This window comes from Bufo bufo, chromosome 2 (assembly GCF_905171765.1).
Source record: "Bufo bufo chromosome 2, aBufBuf1.1, whole genome shotgun sequence".
Taxonomy (NCBI): domain Eukaryota; kingdom Metazoa; phylum Chordata; class Amphibia; order Anura; family Bufonidae; genus Bufo; species Bufo bufo.
The window spans coordinates 218,055,679-218,079,016 of NC_053390.1; the positions used below are offsets into that span (position 1 = coordinate 218,055,679).

Genomic DNA, 23,338 nt, shown 5'->3' on the forward strand with positions numbered 1-23,338 from the left:
GAGAAATCTAATTATTTGTACAGATGCCTATCCATGCCAAAGCTGGTCTCTTTATTGTAATGAAAATACCTCAATGTAAAGCTACAATGCCATGTCTATTGAATAAAAATTATTTTATGTCATTCTAGAACCTGGCTAAAAAGATGACCGTATTATATAGACTTGCCAAAGAACAACTGTCCAAACAGCATCATTATGATTTTGGATTGCGTGCCTTAAAATCTGTTCTGGTGATGGCTGGGGAGTTGAAGAGAGGTTCACCAGACTTAAGTGAAGTAAGTACAGTGTGTATATATATATATATATATATATATACAGTTGCAAGAAAAAGTGTGTGAACCCTTTGGAATGATATGGATTTCTGCACAAATTGGTCATAAAATGTGATCTGATCTTCGTCTAAGTCACAACAATAGACATCATAGAGCAGAGGTGCTGGGAGCCAGCATTGGGAGGCATAAACTAATACCACACAAATAATTAAATGTTACCATGTTTTTATTGAACACACCATGTAAACATTCACAGTGCAGGTGGAAAAAGTATGTGACCCCTAGACTAATGACATCTCCAAGAGCTACTTGAAGTGAGGTGTCAACCAACTGGAGTCCAATCAATGAGATGAGATTGGAGGTGTTTTTTAAAGCTGCCCTGCCTTATAAAAAACACACACCAGTTCTGGGTTTGCTTTTCACAAGAAGCATTGCCTAATGTGAATGATGCCTCACACAAAAGAGCTCTCAGAAGACCTACGATTAAGAATTGTTGACTTGCATAAAGCTGGAAAGGGTTTTAAAAGTATCTCCAAAAGCCTTGCTGTTCATCAGTCCACGGTAAGACAAATTGTCTATAAATGGAGAAAGTTCAGCACTGCTGCTACTCTCCCTAGGAGTGGCCGTCCTATAAAGATGACTGCAAGAGCACAGCGCAAACTGCTCAATGAGGTGAAGAAGAATCCTAGAGTGTCAGCTAAAGACTTACAAAAGTCTCTGGCATATGCTAACATCCCTGTTAGCGAATCTACGATATGTAAAACACTAAACAAAAATGGATTTCATTGGAGGATACCACAGAGGAAGCCACTGCTGTCCCAAAAAAAACATTGCTGCACGTTTACAGTTTGCACAAGAGCACCTAGATGTTCCACAGCAATACTGGCAAAATAGAGTTGTTTGGAAGAAACACACAACACTATGTGTGGAGAAAAAGAGGCACAGTAGACCAACATCAAAACCTCATCCCAACTGTGAAGTATGGTGGTGGGGGCATCATGGTTTGGGGCTGCTTTGCTGCGTCAGGGCCTGGACAGATTGCTATCATCGAAGGAAAAATGAATTCCTAAGTTTATCAAGACATTTTGCAGGAGAACTTAAGGCCATCTGTCCACCAGCTAAAGCTCAACAGAAGATGGGTGTTGCAACAGGACAACGATCCAAAGCATAGAAGTAAATCAACAACAGAATGGCTTAAACAGAAGAAAATACACCTTCTGGAGTGGCCCAGTCAGAGTCCTGACCTCAACCTGATTGAGATGCTGTGGCATGACCTCAAGAGAGCGATTCACACCAGACATCCCAAGAATATTGCTGAACTGAAACAGTTCTGTAAAGAGGAATGGTCAAGAATTACTCCTGACCATTGTGCACGTCTGATCTGCAACTACAGGAAACGTTAGGTTGAAGTTATTGTTGCCAAAGTCGGTTCAACCAGTTATTAAATCCAAGGGTTCACATACTTTTTCCACCTGCACTGTGAATGTTTACATGGTGTGTTCAATAAAAACATGGTAACATTTAATTCTTTGTGTGATATTAGTTTAAGCAGACTGTGATTGTCTATTGTTGTGACTTAGATGAAGATCAGATCACATTTTATGACCAATTTGTGCAGAAATCCATATCATTCCAAAGGGTTCACATACTTTTTCTTGCAACTGTATATATTGCCTGCTTGGAACCCTACTATATGAACCAGAGTGGAGATGAGATTGGTAAAAGCAGCTACTTTTCTGTTGGACCCTGCAATGCATTACATGGACAGCAATTCATCTGAATTACCACCATATAATGTTACATGTGAATAGACAAACTTTACTGGCCCCAGCAATAACAGCTGACATAACAGCACATATACTCATATCCTTTTATGCTCCTCAGGGGTTGTGAAAGAGAGCACCATATTGACAAATTATTTGTCCTCAAACCAGGCATTGTCTTGTGGATCGAGCAGGTGCTCCTTTCAGTGTAGAACCTCAAAGGAAACATGTTATCTACAGGCTGAACAAGTTGGCAATCATTCAGGGTTCAGAAAATAGAATTGTCTGTGGTAATTTCAGCAGCAATTGGGAGGCAGAGTCTGGTGACCATGGTGGTACAAGACATGGGTTATTTTCTACTGTGAGGGAAAAGAATGGAAAACAGTGGCGTGTAGTTTTTAAAAAGGTTTTGGCCCAGATTACTCCACTAATTATGCAACACTATTATTTGTCACATGTTCCCAGGATGTTTCTGAGATTTTTTTTTTTAGGTCTTTTTCCTTTGGTTGAGACATTAATATGTTACATATGTTACTATAGGATGTCGTTTTGATGAGAGCACTAAGAGACATGAACCTTCCCAAGTTTGTGTTTGAAGACGTCCCCCTGTTTCTTGGTTTAATTTCGGACCTGTTCCCGGGACTGGACTGCCCCCGAGTTCGCTACCCAAACTTTAATGATGCAGTGGAAGAAGCCCTTAGAGATAACAACTATATCATGCTGCCTGTTCAGGTAAACGTCTTACAAAGCGAATTCATAAAGTTGACTAAAAACGGTGCTTCTAAGAACCTTTTAAAAAATGTTTCTTTTCAATAATTTTTTTTCTATAGGTAGACAAAGTTGTTCAGATGTATGAGACAATGCTGACGCGTCACACTACTATGGTGGTTGGCCCCACAGGAGGGGGCAAGTCTGTCGTAATTAATACTTTGTGTTTGGCACAGACTAAGTAAGTACCATAAATCCTACCCTTCACAAGCAGCTTTTAAACTTTGTGCAGCCTAGAAGAGATTATATATCAGCGATTCTGTGTTTTGCCAGTAGTAATTAGAGATGCAAACTGATTTGTCTCATCAGCCAAACTTCTTCACTTGTGGAAGATGGTCCCCATAGGTGAAGAAGAGCCCTTGTCATAAGATTTTCATTAGAATCGATTCGCTCATTACTAGGAGTAACGTGTATTTTTTCTATCTTTTGCAGTAGGGTTTACTATATTTTGCCTTTTTTTACCTATTTCACATTGGGTAAACATGTTTTTAGTTCTACATCAGTAAGATATTCACAAAATGTACAGTAAGTGAAGCACAAGGATGCTGGGTTAGAATTCAACTTAGGAAACCTCTACATGGCATTTGTATGTTCTCCCTGTGCCTACGTGGGTTTCTTCTCATATTTAACCCCTTAAGGATCACCCACTGTTTTTGTCATTGTTATTTCAGAGCGAGCTGAGCGCTTCTGTGATCACTCCTGCTCTACGAGCGAACTGTAAGGCCTCATGCACACAACTTCCGTTTTTTCCAGTCCACAAAATATGATACCCAGAATACACATACCGTCCGTGTTGCATCCACATTTTTTGCAGACCCATCGACTTCAATGGACCAGTATTTTGCGGCCAAGTATGGACATGTTCTATCTGTTTGCAGAATGCAGAAACCACTCGGATCATCTGTATGCTTTCTGCATCATATGTCTGTTCCTCAAAATGACAGAATATGTCTGCAAAATCTGGATCAAGGACCCATTGAGGTCAATGAGTCTGCAAAAAAAAACTCAGTCTGCACATGGACAGCATCTATATTTTACGGATCCATGGTTGCAGACCGCAAAACTGACACATGCATGCGAACTAAGTAATAGCTCCAGTTCTTGCCTTTTGCCAGCATCTGATGTAGCTCTAATTCCAACTGTTAACCCTTTGATTGCCGCAGTCTGTGACCACGTCATGATCAAAGGGAATTTTCTCCTCTGATTGGGTCCCAGTCATCTAATTGGAGGCTGGGTAAGCCTTCTGCAGTCAGCCCTAGGACTGTAAGTTTAGTAATCCAGCTGTTATAGGATAGAGGATAATGCATTAGCATAATGAGCATAACGTATAAACAAACAGGAGTATGCTAATACATTCTAAGCATGAAATAATTATTTTATAAGACAGTAATTCCATAGTAGGATTTTAAAAATGTTTAATTAAAAAAGGCTTTAAAAATGTAATAATAAATAAGCAATTATTTTACATACATTAGTTAAAAGCAGCAAACTACACTTATTAGGTATCCACATGACCAAAATAACCTGAACAATTCATTTAACAGGTTATCCGGTGTAAAAATATATACAGTATTAACAATAAAGTAAAAAAAAAGCAATGTCAAATTTTTTTAAAAAAATATTTGGGACTCAAAATATGTATGTACATTTCAGTCATTTATTTGTTAATGATAATAATGTTTTAAACTCATCAGACTTGGTCTTACAACAAAGTTATATACACTGAATCCCAAAGCCATGAGTGTGATTGAACTGTACGGTATCCTGGACCCAACGACAAGGGACTGGACTGATGGAGTCCTTTCAAACATCTTCAGGGAAATCAACAAGCCAACAGATAAAAAAGAGAGACGGTAAGACAGTGAAGCATTAAGGTCTGTTCACATTGCACAAAGGACGTTACTGGAGGCCACTGCTGAAATTTGACTGATTCAGCGATGGAGTTTTCTAATGGACTCTCTGACACAGATGTGGACGTATCCTTGGTACTTTGCTGATCACAGCTCATTATTCAGAGGGAGGATATGTATAACATTAAGTGAACATTCAAGTATTCAGATCATAATGTTTTCATGTTACTTTAGATTTCCTAATTTGTTTCTCTTACACTAATTTTTATAACACCCCCTCATTTTTATTTCACACATTTCTAGACTGATCATCCCTGATATCCTATATTGTGATTATGACCAATGTTTTCTTAATATCTTTATGAACAATATATTATTCTATGTTCACTTGGCTTAATAATTACACTTTTGTATTTTTTTTTTTGTACAGGTATATATTGTTCGATGGAGATGTTGATGCTCTCTGGGTAGAAAATATGAATTCAGTAATGGATGACAACAAGCTATTGACCTTGGCAAATGGAGAGCGAATTAGACTTCAGCCACACTGTGCATTATTATTTGAGGTCCAGGCTATTTTCATCATTATTGATTTTCGTCATCTGCAGTATCACATGGCTACTGTATAATCTGTGTGTGTGATCTTTCTAGGTTGGAGATTTACAATATGCATCACCTGCTACTGTATCCCGTTGTGGGATGGTTTTTGTAGATCCTAAGAATCTTAAATACAGGCCTTACTGGCAGAAGTGGGTCAGCAATAGGCAAAACAAGGTAAAAACTAAAAGTTGTGAATTAAAGCGGCACTGAGCTTTCAACAACCTTTGCATTTGTCAATAGTACAGTGTGTGTACATGATGAATAATATTTCTGGTCATTATATCACTTGTATCTGGCATTTTTAGCAGTTTTCCTCTGTGCTTGCTGTTCTCTCAGACATGGTGTTTGGAGACTAGATGCCATCCACTGTACACACAGAAAGTAGAGGAAAATCTTCTTCCTAACTGTCTCACAGTCACTGAGAAGCTGCCCCAGGATAATGGAGGACATTACAGAGAAGTACTGATCTGTATTTTTGTAAATGAAGCACTCATGCTGAGCTATAAGCTTGTACTATTGATTTATGCAAAGTTGTGTAAAAAGTGACCGTTTAAAGTAAATCTTCAACATATCCTGTACTTAGGTACTGTATCATAATTGTTAATAATTTTCTATTTACAACATCGGTTATCTCAAAATTTTGTTTTAGCAAGAACAAATTGAGTTAAACCGCCTATTTGAGAAATACGTGCCACCTTGCATTGAAATGATTGTTGAAGGAATCATGGATGGGAAACAAGGAGAAAAGTTGAAAACTATTGTTCCTCAAACAGATCTAAACATGGTAATTATAACTATTATTGCTTGAAATTTTGTGTGTCATTGACTAAAAGTATGTTCGCATCTGCATCAAAGGCTCTTTCAGGCCCCTCCATTGCAGATTCCATCATATTGAACAGAAAAAAGGTGAAGATGTGAAGTATTGTGTTTATTGACTTTTCTCTGAGAAACATCAGAACCATTGAACCAGGAGGCTAAGTCAGGCATTGCTTGTGTCCATGTGGAAGCCCTAATCGTGATGAAGGGGACCATCATCAGTCAATTCCCTGCATCCCATTGTTGTTCATTTCTCATATATATATATTCATATACATATATAGTATTATTTTATGTTATAGAAAAAAAATAATATGAACAATAAAATGTGCCATTGTTGTAAACTCTGTAGGTGACACAGTTGTCTATTATGCTTGATGCTTTAATTGAAAAAGAAGTTGAAGATATGGATGTTTTAGAATGCTACTTCATAGAGGCTTTATATTGCTCATTGGGAGCAACATTACTTGAAAATGGAAGGATTAAATTTGATGAGTACGTAAAACGTTTAGCCTCAATGTCAAGTAATTATGATGAGCAGACCCTAGCTGGACCTGGAGAACTTCCTGGTAAGTGTCATTCCACCAAGAAAATATTTTTTTTTGACCTGGTGGAATTTAATGGGTTGTCCTATCTCAACATTTATGGCATATTGCTAGGATATGCATTAAAAGTCAGATATCTCTCTCCTATCTCCAGAGTCGAGGAACACGCACATACTGCACCTTCTCTATTCAATCCATTGGAACTTCCGAAAATAGCCAAGTGAGTGCGCATGGCTATTTTCCGAAGTGCCATAGCAGTGAATGGAGAACAGGCCATGCAAGGACAGCCACCCCTCCTTCACTTCAGGGGCCCTGTTCTGGAGATAGGTGCAGGTCCCAGAGGTGGGAGCCACACTTAGCCTATATGCCATAAATGTTGAGATGGGAATATCCCTTTAAGAAAATTCAAGTAAAGTTGATTGAATCTGTGCTGTTTCAGGTCAGCTACCTACAATTTATGACTTTCATTTTGACGGTGACAAAAACAAATGGATACCCTGGAGTAAATTGGTTCCAAAATATATACACAATTCAGAGGAGAAATTTATTGATATTCTAGGTAAGTTCAAAGATTAAATAATGTTGATATGAAAGCCTTTGTACAACCTGTGTTTTAATTATTCAGAATATGAGTTGTAAATATATATAGGTATAGTAAATAAAAATTTTAGTGTATCTAACTTGAGCAGCTACTATCTCATTAAACTTATACTCAAACGTTATAAAGCCATAGAAATATATTGTAAAATACGGAAAAAATAATCAAATAAGTAAATACTGCAGTGTTGGGTTTTTAGATGAAACACTTACTAGGTTGCCTATGCATACATTGCTTAGGGAATTAAATACTTGCACCATTTTGGACCAAAAAAAATGCTAATCCCTACAATGTTTTTGCAACTTTTTTTTATATTTATCAAAGTTGTTTAATAGGGAAAAATGGTCTTTGTGGTCACTGCAACCATATTTCAGGTTTAATTTCTTGAGCGGCTCTGAAAAAAAATTAAGGCTGTACTATTTACAATGGTCAACAAAGCTAGCTTTTCTGTAAAACTGTTTTGCTTAATATATAAAAATATATATAAGTGATTGTTATGCCTAATAAACAATGTCTCAATAGTATGCAGTGCAGTTGTCCCCACTAAAACCTGGGGCTGCCCGATCTCATATGAAAGCCTGATGTGTTTCCACTGATCACCTTCAAAAGTATCAGGCATGTTGAAATCCACTCTCACTGAGATCTGGAAACCTCCGTACACATTAGATGGTCAGCTGCAATTGGTGGGTTTGGCTGATATTATTTGAATGACCAGCCTAATTCCTGGTCATAGCTTTACTTACTAAAAGTTAAAGGCTATGTACACCTTTGGGGGCAATTACTGCATTGTACTTATTTTGAGCTAAAAATATTTTTTTAATTGGTCTTTATTAAAAATATGGAATCCTTTCCTCCCCCACTAAGACCATGCTTCTGGCCAGGGTCCGGGAGTTTCGGTCCATGGATGGCCTAACGGCGTCCCTTAACAAAACTGTTGAAAAATTCCAAAAGATCTGGTTACCCTGGAATACGTACTTGGCATCCCCCTAAAGCCTCCCTCCCCTCTCCCACACCCGCTTCTTTCCCTTTGTGTCCTGTCAGATGTCTATCACTTTGTTATAAGTCTACTGTGATATAGCTTGGAGTCCAACATTTTACCTGTGATTCTTCAATTCCTATTGATTTACATAATGTTTATGTACGAAATGTATTGTACCAATTTCAGGTTCTCCTTTTTTCCTTTCTGTATCATTGAAAATCGTCACTTCCAGTGCTAATAAAAATGTACAGGTTAAAAAATAATAATATATGGAATCCTTTCTGTGTACATAGCTGAGAGCTCTACTAGCTGTCTATGGATTTTAGATCTTTTCCGTTATCAGGGGAGCAGACAGACTCCTTATCTCTGCTCTCTGACGTTATAAACAACTCTTTAAAGCTCAATCCTTATCTTGCTGATGTAGCTTAAATAAGTGTTTATGACCTCTTAATAGCTTAGAGATGAGGTTTATTAGATGACCAGCACAAACTGAAAGTGAAAGTACCAGTCACACAGCTAGTAAAAGGCAAATAAAAAAGATTTTTAGCCAAAAATGAGTAAAATGCAATCATAAACAAAAATTGCCTCTGAAGGTGTACATAGCCTTTAACTTAAGCAGACCATACATATTAGATATTTGTTGACTGAGGCTGCTGATTTTGGCTGGTCTGGCCGACCATTTAATGTGTATGGGGCACTCTTTACTCATCCCCTGTGGCAGATGTACAGGGAGATAATTGTATTTTAACAGCCTGATCCTTATGTTCTTTGGGGAGTAGGGGAGCGGCAGCGACTGCCTATCCTTTTCCTACTAAAAACACATGCTTGCTTACCACGTCCTACATGTGTATGGCTTGTATGGCCAGCCTGTCATTGTCTTTGTATAGCCTTGCAAATGCTTTGGTTTATCTGAGTTAACATTAAGTCATTCTGTGCTCTCTTTAGTTCCTACGGTGGACACTACACGTACCACTTGGCTGTTGGAGCAAATGGTGAAAATTAAAAGACCAGTAGTACTTGTTGGTGAATCTGGTACATCTAAGACGGCTACTACAATGAACCTCCTAAGGAACTTAAACAGTGATAACACGGTATTGATAGTAACCCAGTCACCCACCCTGCTCCCCCTTCTCTCCTATTCTCCTTGTTCTCTCTCTCATGTTTTGTATATGTATAAATCGCACATTGCCCAGTTAATAATCAATTACATACAATCCTATACATTTCTTCCTGGACAGATGCTGCTGACTATCAATTTCTCTTCTCGTACTACTTCTATGGACATCCAAAGAAATCTAGAAGCAAATGTAGAGAAACGTACAAAAGACACCTATGGGCCACCTATGGGCAAGCGGTTATTGGTGTTCATGGATGACATGAATATGCCAAAGGTTACTCTATTTATTACAGTTTCTCAAAGATTAAGATTGCCAATATATTTAATTTTTTTCGCCATTCAAATTATTGTATAAAAACTAATTCTGGTTTCCATTTTAAATACAGGTAGATGAATATGGGACACAGCAGCCAATTGCTCTGTTAAAGTTGCTGCTGGAAAAGGGTGGCATGTATGACCGTGGTAAAGAACTGAATTGCAAGTTCCTAAGGGATCTTGGATTTGTAGCTGCAATGGGAAAAGCTGGTGGAGGCCGGAATGAAGTGGACACTCGATTTATATCCCTGTTTACTGTGTTTAATGTGCTTTTCCCTTCAGAAGAATCATTGCATCTTATTTACTTCTCCATTCTACAAGGGCACACAATGGTAATTTCAATGTTACTCCTTTGTTAACCATGGCTTAAACTGACTATGCACTGTGGGTGTGATAGAGATGAGCACCAGTAAATGTATTAACAGATGTTTTAATGTTTACATTGCAGAGAATTATGATGATGTATGATAGCTCCATACTCTGATTAAAGAATGCAGTGGACTCCTAGTTATGAGTCCCCTATATTGTTCAGGGGAGTGTGCCCCTGCCCCCCACTGCCCATTTTCACAGCGAGTGCACATATACACAACAGCCTGTCAATAACTGCCGTGATGGGTCGTGAGAGGCAGAGGAGTGTTCCTGTCATGAATACAGCAGGTCCATTGTATTCCTTAATTTTTCCTATTAGCCAAATGACAAACATTTGGAGCAAAGACCTGTAGCTGTAATATGCCACACTTACATGGCGCAGCATATTCATCTTCTGACAAATCCACTGTAAAATTAGGTTTATGCGTTGGACCATAAAACCAAATTTAGCTGACATGCAATGTGGGGTATTTGACTTGTTGACCTCTTTGACTTTTACAGCTATTCCATGAAGATGTTCAAGCCATTTGTGATAAGCTAACTTCCTGTACCCTGGAGCTTTATAAAATGATTGTTCGGGATCTTCCTCCAACACCTTCAAAGTTCCATTATATATTTAACCTTCGAGATCTTTCCAGAGTGTTTCACGGATTGATTTTGACAACTCCAGAAAGGTATATTTTTTTTTCTTTCTTTGCTCTCATTAAAGATAGATAACTTCATTTTCTTAGCTGCTTTCACATATTTCCAGTCTATAGTTTCACACGGTGTTGTACTGTTAAGGCGCATTTAGATACCAGGGACAGCCAATTGCCTTCCCAACAATCTGCTGCTCTTTTTTTGGAGGTGAAGCACTGAATTTACATGCAGGTATTACCTTCACAGTATGAAGATAAGTGAAGGCTGCTGCTGTCTCTCTTCCTCATATAAAATCATTGTTCCTGGGCAGCGGAATGCTGTTTACACAGCACAATCTGCTGCCCAGGACCGATGATTGAGGTGTTCGCACCTCAGATCATTTCACCCAATGAATGAGAGTTTCACTTGTTTATCATAGGAACTTTCATAGGAACTTCCACGCCCGAACATCGGGCAGTGTAAATCCAGCTTTATGGGTTACAAGTGATTCTTTTTGAGCCTGCTTTTTATAAATGTATTATTTAAAGGCAATGGAAACATTTTGGGGGCAATTTTTTTATCATTCTATTTTACTCTTTTGGGGCTAAGTTATCATTTTTTCAGTTAGGCATTATTACAAATTTTCAAAAGCATTTGTTCTGCAGTCTTCACTTTTATTATATTTTCAGACCATTTCTGTCTGCATTACAGTGAATCCACCCGGGAGCTACTCTGATGTCTTGATCTTATCTTATCTCTGAACTCCTGACAGCTCATAAACACTCATTTAAGCCATGTTCTTACCACCAGTTTGATAATAATTTAGCTATAATGAGTGTTGATGAGCTTTCAGGAAATCAGAGATATGGACTGGACCTTGAGCCGTCAGAGAAATTCATTGATGGATTCAGTGTAAAAACAGAAGTGTGCAAATACACTAAAAGCGAAGGCTGTCGAACAAAAACTGTTGAAAACCCATAATAAAGACAGATTGAAAAATATATTTTTTGCCAAAAATGAGTAAAATGCAATGATTAATAATTTCCCCCAATCTTAGTCTTTAAATTATTTCATATTTGATAATGTCTGTTATCTATAATTCTAGCATTAGTTTGCCCTACTAAACGTTTCCTACTGTGGAACGAGGCAACATCCTTAAAATGTGATATTCTGTTCACACAAGAAACACATTTCCATAAGGATAAAACCCCAAAATGCCAACACCCTAATTCCCCACACATATTCCTAGAATCTATGAATAAAAAAAAAAAAGAGAAGTTATGATCACTATTAAAAATACCATAAATATTAAAATTATACACCTTAAAAGTGATCAACAAGGAAGATATATAATACTGATATGCGAATTAAACAACACTAAATACTTCTCAAGGTGCATCCGAATCCAGGAGAATTCCTTCAAACTGATCACAAAATGGTACCGTTCTCCAGATGTGTTGCATAAAATGGACAGCGGTATTACCCCGATGTGCTGGAGATGTCACAAGGCAGTTGGTACACTCTCTCATATATGGTGGTCATGTGAGGGTATTTCTCCTTTCTGGTCGGAGATTAATGGACTTCTCCAGCAGATCATGCCTCCGGGTCCCAAGCTCTCTCCTTCTTTGGTCCTCCTTAATGTTCCCTCACTGGGCTATTCCCTCCACAAACGCTCTTTATTAGCTCATTTACTGGCTGCAGCCAAAGTATTAGTCCCTCTGAATTGGTTGTCCGTCAGAGCCCCCTCCATTGCTGATTGGATACTTAGGGCTAATGAGATCTGCAGGTTTGAGGAGTTATCAAGCTGGGAGACTCTCTCTCATGATAAATTCCTGGTGACATGGGGACCTTGGATGGACTGGTGTCGGTCGAGATCTGGATAAGTCTTCCTTGTTTTAGTGCCTCCTTAATGCGCCTTTTCCACACAGTTTTTTCTCCCATTTGTAAGAACCTTTGAATTTATTGCTATTGTTTAGGCCTCCTGCTTAGTCACCTATGCGCTTGTATTTTCCAATCGTATGTACTATGCTGTCTTTTCTGAAATACTGTCTAACAGCAAATATGTTCCTATGTATGATGTCCTACAGATACATTTTCTCCATGTATACGATGTAATTTGTATGCTTCCTCGAATTTGGGCTAGTTGCCCTTTTGTTATTGTTACTTCTCAATATGCTGGCAAAAACAATAAAATAAAGATTTGAGAAAAAAAAAAAACAACACTAAATACACTTTAGTAAATATATATTCCCCCAAAACAAAATGAATTTATCGCCAAAATAATCTCAAAAATTAAGAAAATAGCACAAGGCCCAATAATAATAGGTGGAGATTTTAACGATATTATGTTCCCAGACTTTAGACTCTACTGCCCCATCTAGACGAAACTCCAATATACATAACTTTATTGTCAAAGAAGGATACCTAGATGTCTGGAGATGTCACCACGGACCCGAAAAAGATTACACCTTCTATTCTATACCAAACAACTCTTATTCTAGAATATATATGTTCCTCGTAAGTAGATCAGACTTACACAAAACTCAAAACCCATCGATTGGGAAAATTTCATGGTCAGATCACGCACCAACTTCAATAGAAATTAAAGAACAACATCTAGGCCCATCTGCGCCACTCTGGCGCCTACAAGATTATATTATAAATCACCCAGAATATATAGATAAACATAAATCCTCCCTAAAAGAATACTTTGCCAATAACAACAAATCAGACTGCAACCCCTTTACAATATGGAACGCACATAAGGCCTCATGCACACGACCGTTGTTGTGTTCCATTCCGCAAAATGGGGTTCCGTTGTTCCGTGATCCGTTTCCATTTTTGTTTCCGTGTGTCTTCCTTTATTTTTGGAGGATCACCAGACATGAAGGAAAGTAAAAAAAAGTCGAAGTCAAGTTTGCCATGCAAATGATAGGAAAAAAATGGACACGGACGCGGATGACAATCTTGTGTGCCTCCACGTTTTTTTTTTTTCACGGTCCCATTGACTTGAATGGCCGTGAACCGTTTTCCGTTAAAAAAATAGGACAGGTTATATTTTTTTGACGGACTGGAACCACGGATCACGGACGCGGATGACAAACGGTGCATTAGCCGAGTTTTCAACGGACCCATTGAAAGTCAATGGGTCCGCAGAAAATCACGAAAAACAACGGACACGGAATAAAACAACGGTCGTTTGCATGAGGCCTAAGGCAGTAATGCGTGGAATATTCATCCTAACAACAGCACATATAAATAAACCTAAAAACTGAGAAATCAGACACATTACCCAAGAGTTAACAAAACTTGAAAATAAAAATAAACAAAAACCTAACCAAATTGATTCTGAAAATATAAAAAAACTCAGATTAGATCTGCAACATGCTCTCGCCAACCAATACGGAAACATACTACTAAAATACAAAATTAATTTCTATACTATTAATAATAAACCTGGAAAATTTCTCGCAAGACAAGCTAAAACAAGAGAAGCCAAACAAAGGATAGCCTACCTACTGACAGAAAACAACCAAAAAATAAGAAACCCACAACAGATTACTGTTCCTCACTATACAACCTTAAAAATGACCCAAACATCATTCAACCAAATATCACTGTTTGATTACAAACTTTCTGAAACCTATCAATTTACCAAAAATAAATGATGAACAACTTAACTATATTAATACGCCATTCAATAAAACAGAAATCCTAAATGCTATTAAACAATTAAAACTAGGCAAATCACCAGGACCAGACGGCCTAACTAATAGATACTATAAAATATTCGCAGAAAAATTAACACCCAATTTAGAAACAATATTTAATTTCGCCGCTGAAATGAAATCCTTCCCAAAAGAAATGTTAACAGCTACAATCATAACCCTACCCAAAGCAGGAAAAGAACCTACTACACCATTTAACTTTCGCACAATTTCTCTATTAAACATGGACATTAAAATATATGCAAAAATTATAGCAGATAGATTACTTAATATTCTTCCTTTGATAATAAACCAAGACCAAGTAGGTTTTATTAAAGGAAGACAAACCTTTGACGCCACACGTAGAATAATAAACCTCCTGCAACATTGTAAAACACTAAATATCCCTTCCTTCTTCCTATCAGTAGACGCTGAAAAAGCATTCGACATGATACACTGGGGCTATCTAGAACCTGTATTACACAAATTTGGATTAACTGACCACATAAATTCCGCCATTATGGCATTATATTCCAATCCCTCAGGAAAAGTCTATTCCTCCGGTTATCTTTCAGAATCTTTCAATATTAGCAACAGTACAAGACAAGGATGCCCCCTCTCTCCTTTAATTTTTGCATTCTCACAAAAAATAGGTATTAAAATAGACACAAGAGAACACAAAATTACATTATACGCTGACGACATAATATTAACACAAAAAAATCCCAATATTTCGCTTAATACACTACAAACCACTCTATCCAATTTTAATATGATTTCATATTACAAAATAAATAAAAATAAATCACAAATATTAAACCTAAACATTCCTCAAAAAACACAATTGGAATTAGCATCATTCTCATATCAATGGAATAACAAAAAACTTAAATATCTAGGAATGTATATAACATCCACTAGTCAAAATCTATATAAAGAAAACTATAAACTAAACCCTTACTATCCTCTATACCTCAAAAATTAATCACATACAATAAAATACAGCTATCCTGGGCTGGCAAAATAGCTATAGTTAAAATGTTTATTCTCCCTTCTATCCTATATACAGTACAGACCAAAAGTTTGGACACACCTTCTCATTCAAAGAGTTTTCTTTATTTTCATGACTATGAAGGCATCAAAACTATGAATTAACACATGTGGAATTATATACATAACAAACAAGTGTGAAACAACTGAAAATATGTCATATTCTAGGTTCTTCAAAGTAGCCACCTTTTGCTTTGATTACTGCTTTGCACACTCTTGGCATTCTCTTGATGAGCTTCAAGAGGTAGTCCCCTGAAATGGTCTTCCAACAGTCTTGAAGGAGTTCCCAGAGATGCTTAGCACTTGTTGGCCCTTTTGCCTTCACTCTGCGGTCCAGCTCACCCCAAACCATCTCGATTGGGTTCAGGTCCGGTGACTGTGGAGGCCAGGTCATCTGGCGCAGCACCCCATCACTCTCCTTCATGGTCAAATAGCCCTTACTTTTAAAGTTTTCCCAATTTTTCGGCTGACTAACTGACCTTCATTTCTTAAAGTAATGATGGCCACTAGTTTTTCTTTACTTAGCTGTTTTTTTCTTGCCATAATACAAATTCTTAACAGTCTATTCAGTAGGACTATCAGCTGTGTATCCACCTGACTTCTCCTCAACGCAACTGATGGTCCCAACCCCATTTATAAGGCAAGAAATCCCACTTATTAAACCTGACAGGGCACACCTGTGAAGTGAAAACCATTTCAGGGGACTACCTCTTGAAGCTCATCAAGAGAATGCCAAGAGTGTGAAAAGCAGTAATCAAAGCAAAAGGTGGCTACTTTGAAGAACCTAGAATATGACATACTTTCAGTTGTTTCACACTTGTTTATTATGTATATAATTCCACATGTGTTAATTCATAGTTTTGATGCCTTCAGTGTGAATCTACAATTTTCATAGTCATGAAAATAAAGAAAACTCTTTGAATGAGAAGGTGTGTCCAAACTTTTGGTCTGTACTGTACATTCCAGACGATTGCCATCCCAATCAAAAATTCTTTTTTACTACTCTACAAAATGAAATTTCCAAACTTATATGGACAAATAAAAAAACTAGAACTAACTTAGAAACTATGACACAACACTGGAAAATGGGAGGCATGGGACTACCGAATATAAAGAACTACTATAAAGCAACACTACTAGACCAAACAAAACACTGGTGGACAAACTCTGAAACTGAAAAAAGACACTGGGTTCAGATAGAAGAAAATTGTTTGAAATCAGACCCCATCAGTATACTCAAAACAACTAAACCACAAAGAAAGGAACAACACAAATCAACTTTAAGTATAAAATTAACATACAACAACTACCAATTAAATATAGCAAAACAATTTGTCCAGATATCAACCTTTCTTTTTTTTTTTTTTTTGAGTTTTGAAATAATTTTATTTTGAATCATGGCAGAAAATACAAAAGATACATCCACCCCACATTGGGGCACTTTTTTATACCAATCATACAGCCAAGAATGAAAGCATATTTAAGTACCAGCAATACAGGGGAAAGGGAAAAGGGAGAAAATAAAATAAGGGTAATGAGGGTTAAGAAGAAAGGGAGAGGGGGGGAGGGGAAGGAGAGGGGAAGGGGTTACTCCTACATCCCAGACAAGAATGCTATATAACTCAGACTATTATTAGGTTGAAAAACCTCTATATTTTTTCCATGCAGACCATGTGGCTTCAAACACCTGTGACCTTTTGGATTCCCACCCAGCAATTTGCTCCAATCTGTAGAGTGCATCACACTTCGTAATCCACTGGGATATAGAAGGGGCCTTACGATTCTTCCAATTAAAGGCTATAAGAACCCTTGCAGCCGCCAACAATTGACCCAGCAAGGAAATAATATGTCTATTCCCTTTAAATTCTCCCAATAACCCCAACAGACATCCCTTAGCTGAAGGAACCAACTTTACACCACTAATCTGTGAGCATATTGTGCAGATCCTTGTCCAATACTTGGCAATTTCAAGACAAGTCCACCATATGTGCACTAGCGAGCCCTCTGCGTTGAAGCATCTCCAGCATCTTGAGTCACATTCTGGGTATACTGTATATGGTGCAATCTTTGAGGTGTGAAGTACCATCTTGTAATTACCTTGTAAAGGTTCTCCTGCAATTTTACACATCTAGATACCCTTGGTGTGATAGAGCAGATCTGCTTTATTTCCCTATCTGAAAAAAGGATATCTAAATCCTTTTCCCATTTGCGGATGAAACCATATGAGTCGGGTCTGGACTGGGAGACCAACATAGAATATAGCCGCGAAACTTTTTTCACAGGAGGGGTCTTAGAGAGGGTCATTTGCTCAAATTGTGTCGTAGAGGCCCGAGTGGAAATTTTCTTTTTTCCCAGGTATTGTTTAATATATAATTTGTGGATAAAGGATAACTTTTGCAATTTAGGATGGTTGTCCCATCCCTCTATTAAATGACCTGCCGGATCTATTAGGTCAACCAATTGGAATGACAGCTCTTTAAGATCGCCTGGCAAAGTAGAGCCAAATAAATCCCCAGAGCTCCATAGAATGTCCCTGACCTGAAGCACTGATGACACTTCATGACTTGAAAGTAGCACCCTGGACAAATCCGAGCGCCACCTGTTTAAAGTATTTTTTGTCGTGAGGCTAAGTGATCTAATCTGCTGGGGTATATCTTTAGGGGGAGAGAGAAGAAATGATCTCAGAGGGAGTCTCCTATCACCAGCTTCTGCTAGAATGTCGAGTCTGCTCTCTGGGCCTCTAATCCATTCCAGACATCTCATCCCCTGAATTGCCCTATAATATACTTCCATATCAGGGAGTCCCATCCCCCCCAACTTATTAGGTTGAACCATAGTCGAGTGCGGAATACGGGGTCTGGATTTTTTCAAAAGAAATCTGGAAAAACATTGTTTCAGCTGGGCAAAAAATGATTTTGGCAAGTGAATTGGTAATACTAACATGAAATACAAGATTTTGGGGACTAACACCGATTTTATCAATGTACGCCTTCCAAACCATGAAGTGAAGGGGATACACCAGGAGTCAATAGTGGCTGATATTGATCTATGAAGATTACTGAAATTTTCCTCAAATAGATCTCCAGGGTCTGAGGTTAAATTTACCCCTAAAAATTTAATAGAACGCGTTGTCCAGCCATATCCATACTGCCTTTCCAAGATCATCTGCAAATCTCTGCCGGCTGTGACATTTAAAGCTTGGGATTTCGAGGGGTTAATCAGGAAGTTAGATAAAATCCCAAACCTCTGGAATAATTCCTGTATAGCAAGGAACGCCTCCAATGGATTGGTTATTATAACCAAAAGATCGTCGGCGAAAGCCGCCAACTGATGGTAGGTGTTACCCACCTTCATACCCTGGATTCTATCCTCCTGACGGATCGCCTGAAATAAGCACTCCACCACAAGGATAAAGAGCAGGGGGGACAAGGGACACCCTTGCCTTGTGCCGTTGCCAATGGAAAAGCTGGGAGATATGGTGCCATTTACCATCACACTAGCCGTGGGAGAAGCATACATAGCCATTGTGGCAGAAATGAACTGGGGCGGGATCCCAAACTTAGCTAGGCCAGACGCATAAAAAGCCAATCAATGCGATCAAACGCTTCCTCTGCGTCTGTCCCCAGGAGAACCAGAGGAATGGATCTTTCCCTAGCTTGGTGTATAACATTCACTATCCTAACAGTATTCATCCTTCCCTCCCTGCCAGCCACAAAACCCACCTGTTCCGCATTAATTAAGCTGGGTAAGAAGGGTTGCAACCTAATGGCCAGCATCTTGGCATATAGCTTTAGGTCTGCATTCAAAAGCGAGATAGGCCTATAGCTGGCACAGGATGAAGGATCCTTACCCTCTTTTGGCAGGATAGTAATGAGGGCTGACAACATTTGTGATGGTAGTGGATTGCCCTTATACACCTCATTATATACATTAAGCATTTTAGGTAGCAATAACGCAGAGAAAGTTGTATAGTATCCCGCAGTTAATCCATCGGGCCCGGGACACTTATGTCTAGGGACCGTATTTAACGCCTTATTCAGTTCTTGCATTGTAAATGGTTGAGCCAGGGACAGGGCTTGAACATGGGAAATAACCGGGAGGCGCAAGTCTGATAGCCACTTATTAATGTCTTCTGTCCTTCTACCAAGTTCCGTCTCACTATTATTCTCCCTAAGGTTATATAGCGAGCTATAATAGTTGCAAAACAGTTTTGCTATAAGCTCAGTTGACATAAGAGGTCTGGCTGAAGCATCTTTAATAGAGTGTATATAAGATTTAACTCTACGTTTTTTTAAGCTTGACATCATAAACTTTGATGCCTTGTCCCCATGTGCGTAGTATTTGAACTGCGCCGACAAATAAAGTTTGGCCACCCTGTTATTCAGCACGTTCTTAAGCTCTGCCCTCAACCTATTTAGTCTATCTAGTACTTCTGATGACATCTGTTTTTTATGCAATAATTCCAATGCTTGAATCTGGTCCTGCAACAACACAATAGAGGCCTCTCTCTTCTTTTTTATATGCGCATTCAGTGCAATGAAATGCCCTCTTACAACTGCTTTGTGAGCCTCCCAGACCAGACCCGGCGACACATCTTCTGTCTCATTTAGACTGAAATATTCTTCCAGATGTTTACTTCTGCTCAGCAAAGTTTAGATATCAACCTTTCTAACTGGGGAAAAAAACAGAATAAAAAGAATTAAAGACTTAATCGACCCGAATAACCAACACAAATTACACTCATTCACCCATTTAGCTTCCCAATATCAGTTACCTAAAACAGACTTCTACAAATATTTAAGAATCAGACATTCCTTCTCCCAAATCCAGATCAACGACCCAATTTTTCCTAAATCTGCATTTCTACTCAAAATCCTATAAATAAAGGTATTTCTAACTTCTATGCTGATATTAACAATAGTGAAGATAAGTTAAAAATTTAATGTATACTACAATGGGAAAGAGATCTAGGAACAACCTATTCTCCCGAAAATTGGAGATCTACGTTCAACTGGACTAATGAAATATTCAAAGGAATGCACCTTTGTGAACTCACGAAAAATACTTCTGAGATGGCACCTAACACCACTAAAACTAAACCATATGGATCCCAACTATTCTGATCTATGCTGGAAAAATTGTGGAGCCCAAAGAACCTATCTGCATGTATGGTGGACATGTCCAAAAATTCAGACTTTTTGGAAAATGGTATTTGAAAAGCAGAATGCTACATACAAATATTCAACCATCTCGACTTTGCCTTATGTTTCCTACCAAATCAACCTATCCCACGACATACTAAAACAGTGGGATCCCATATAATACTAGCTGCAAGAAGCCTCATAGCACAAAAATGGAAAAGCCCAGAAATTCCTACCGTCACAGAAGTATGGACATCGGTCTCACACGCATACAACATGAAAGTTAATTATGCATCATATTCACTATCCTTGAGTAAAATAAAAAAATATTGGTCTCTATGGAACCCGAACTACCTAAACAACATACCAAACTGATTCTCCCCCTAACTATAGATAAGTTTTGAAATAATTATTTACCTGTTATATCTATACTATAAAAAAATATAATATCTAATCCTTCTATATACAAAACAAACACATATGTGTGTGTGTATATGGGATATACGTATATACACTAATCTTTTTAAAAATAGAAGTTGCAGATTGTATTTGTGAACCCTTTGGAATGATATGGATTTCTGCACAAATTGGTCATAAAATGTGATCTGATCTTCATCTAAGTCACAACAATAGACAACTAATCACACACAAAGAATTAAATGTTACCATGTTTTTATTGAACACACCATGTAAACATTCACAGTGCAGGTGGAAAAAGTATGTGAACCCCTAGACTAATGACATCTCCAAGAGCTAATTGGAGTGAGGTGTCAGCCAACTGGAGTCCAATCAATGAGATGAGATTGGAGGTGTTGGTTACAGCTGCCCTGCCCTATAAAAAACACACACCAGTTCTGGGTTTGCTTTTCACAAGAAGCATTGCCTGATGTGAATAATGCCTAGCACAAAAGAGCTCTCAGAAGACCTACGATTAAGAATTGTTGACTTGCATAAAGCTGGAAAGGGTTATAAAAGTATCTCCAAAAGCTTTGCTGTTCATCAGTCCACGGTAAGACAAATTATCTATAAATGGAGAAAGTTCAGCACTGCTGCTACTCTCCCTAGGAGTGGCCATCCTGTAAAGATGACTGCAAGAGCACAGCGCAGACTGCTCAATGAGGTGAAGAATAATCCTAGAGTGTCAGCTAAAGACTTACAAAAGTCTCTGACATATGCTAACATCCCTGTTAGCGAATCTACGATACGTAAAACACTAAACAAGAATGGATTTCATGGGAGGATACCACAGAGGAAGCTGCTGTCCAAAAAAAAACATTTCTGCACATTTACAGTTTTCACAAGAGCACCTGGATGTTCCACAGCTGTACTGGCAAAATATTCTGTGGACAGATGAAACCAAAGTTGAGTTGTTTGGAAGAAACACACAACACTATGTGTGGAGAAAAAGAGGCACAGCACACCAACATCAAAACCTCATCCCAACTGTGAAGTATGGTGGTGGGGGCATCATGGTTTGGGACTACTTTGCTGCGTCAGGGCCTGGACGGATTGCTATCATTGAAGGAAAAATGAATTCCCAAGTTTATCTAGACATTTTGCAGGAGAACTTAAGGCCATGTGTCCACAAGCTGAAGCTCAACAGAAGATGGGTGTTGCAACAGGACAACGACCCAAAGCATAGAAGTAAATCAACAACAGAATGGCTTAAACAGAAGAAAATACGCCTTCTGGAGTGGCCCAGTCAGAGTCCTGACCTCAACCCTATTGAGATGCTGTGACATGACCTCAAGAAAGCGATTGACACCAGATATCCAAAGAATATTGCTGAACTGAAACAGTTCTGTAAAGAGGAATGGTCAAGAATTACCCCTGACCGTTGTGCACATCTGATCTGCAACTACAGGAAACGTTTGGTTGAATTTATTGCTGCCAAAGGAGGTTCAACCAGTTATTAAATCCAAGGGTTCACATACTTTTTCCACCTGCACTGTGAATGTTTACATGGTGTGTTCAATAAAAACATGGTAACATTTAATTCTGTGTGTGTTATTAGTTTAAGCAGACTGTGATTGTCTATTGTTGTGACTTAGATGAAGATCCAATCGCATTTTATGACCAATTTGTGCAGAAATCCATCATTTCAAAGGGTTCACATACTTTTTCTTGCAACTGTATATGTATGGTATTGCAAATGTATGTATGTGTATAGTATATATGCATATGTGTGTATATGCATTTGATATGCGAATATATGTATGATCACGATGACATATCATGTATATATACGCATATGTGGATAATCTAAGATGATTAAATATATAGATACATGTGTGAGTAGATGTACATACACACATACTCAAAATGCTACATCGTTATGATAATTCATGTTTAAGTACATGTTTATTTTATATTTATATGTATATTTATATATTCTAAACCAATTTCACTAACATATCGGCATGTCCAACCCCTTTTATTATCTATTCAAATTCATAACTAACAAACCAATGAAACTGATGTAAAAGTTTTGCTTATTAATATATATTTTTCACATGAATGAAAATAACTATAACTTTAAAATGTATCAAAAACCAATAAATATTACTGATGGAAAAAAAATTCTAGCATTAGTTTATCTGTTTTTATTATCCATGTGAATATTACTTGCAAGCAGTTGTTAAAACGCTATTTCTTTCTGACCTTTATGTGTGTTATTGGATTTCAGATTCCAGACAGTGGCAGAGATGGTGAGAGTCTGGAGGAATGAGGCCCTGAGAGTTTTCCATGACAGACTAATCAATGAAAACGATAAGACAGTGGTAAATAACACATCCTATATTATGAATCACTTTGTGCAATATAGAGATGT

General features: G+C 38.0%; 1 protein-coding gene across 1 annotated transcript in view; it reads left to right on the forward strand.

Annotated features, from left to right (window-relative positions):
• DNAH10 (dynein axonemal heavy chain 10) overlaps positions 1–23,338 on the forward strand; it is a 155,084-nt gene that overhangs the window by 85,786 nt on the left and 45,960 nt on the right. Inside the window, exons 36-49 of the mRNA XM_040416217.1 lie at positions 129–275; positions 2,576–2,767; positions 2,866–2,984; positions 4,498–4,656; positions 5,084–5,219; positions 5,305–5,427; positions 5,903–6,037; positions 6,422–6,638; positions 7,054–7,173; positions 9,137–9,282; positions 9,430–9,582; positions 9,695–9,955; positions 10,494–10,666; positions 23,195–23,288. Of these exons, the coding sequence (XP_040272151.1) occupies positions 129–275; positions 2,576–2,767; positions 2,866–2,984; positions 4,498–4,656; positions 5,084–5,219; positions 5,305–5,427; positions 5,903–6,037; positions 6,422–6,638; positions 7,054–7,173; positions 9,137–9,282; positions 9,430–9,582; positions 9,695–9,955; positions 10,494–10,666; positions 23,195–23,288 (2,175 nt within the window). The remainder of the gene's footprint in view (positions 1–128; positions 276–2,575; positions 2,768–2,865; positions 2,985–4,497; positions 4,657–5,083; positions 5,220–5,304; positions 5,428–5,902; positions 6,038–6,421; positions 6,639–7,053; positions 7,174–9,136; positions 9,283–9,429; positions 9,583–9,694; positions 9,956–10,493; positions 10,667–23,194; positions 23,289–23,338) is intronic.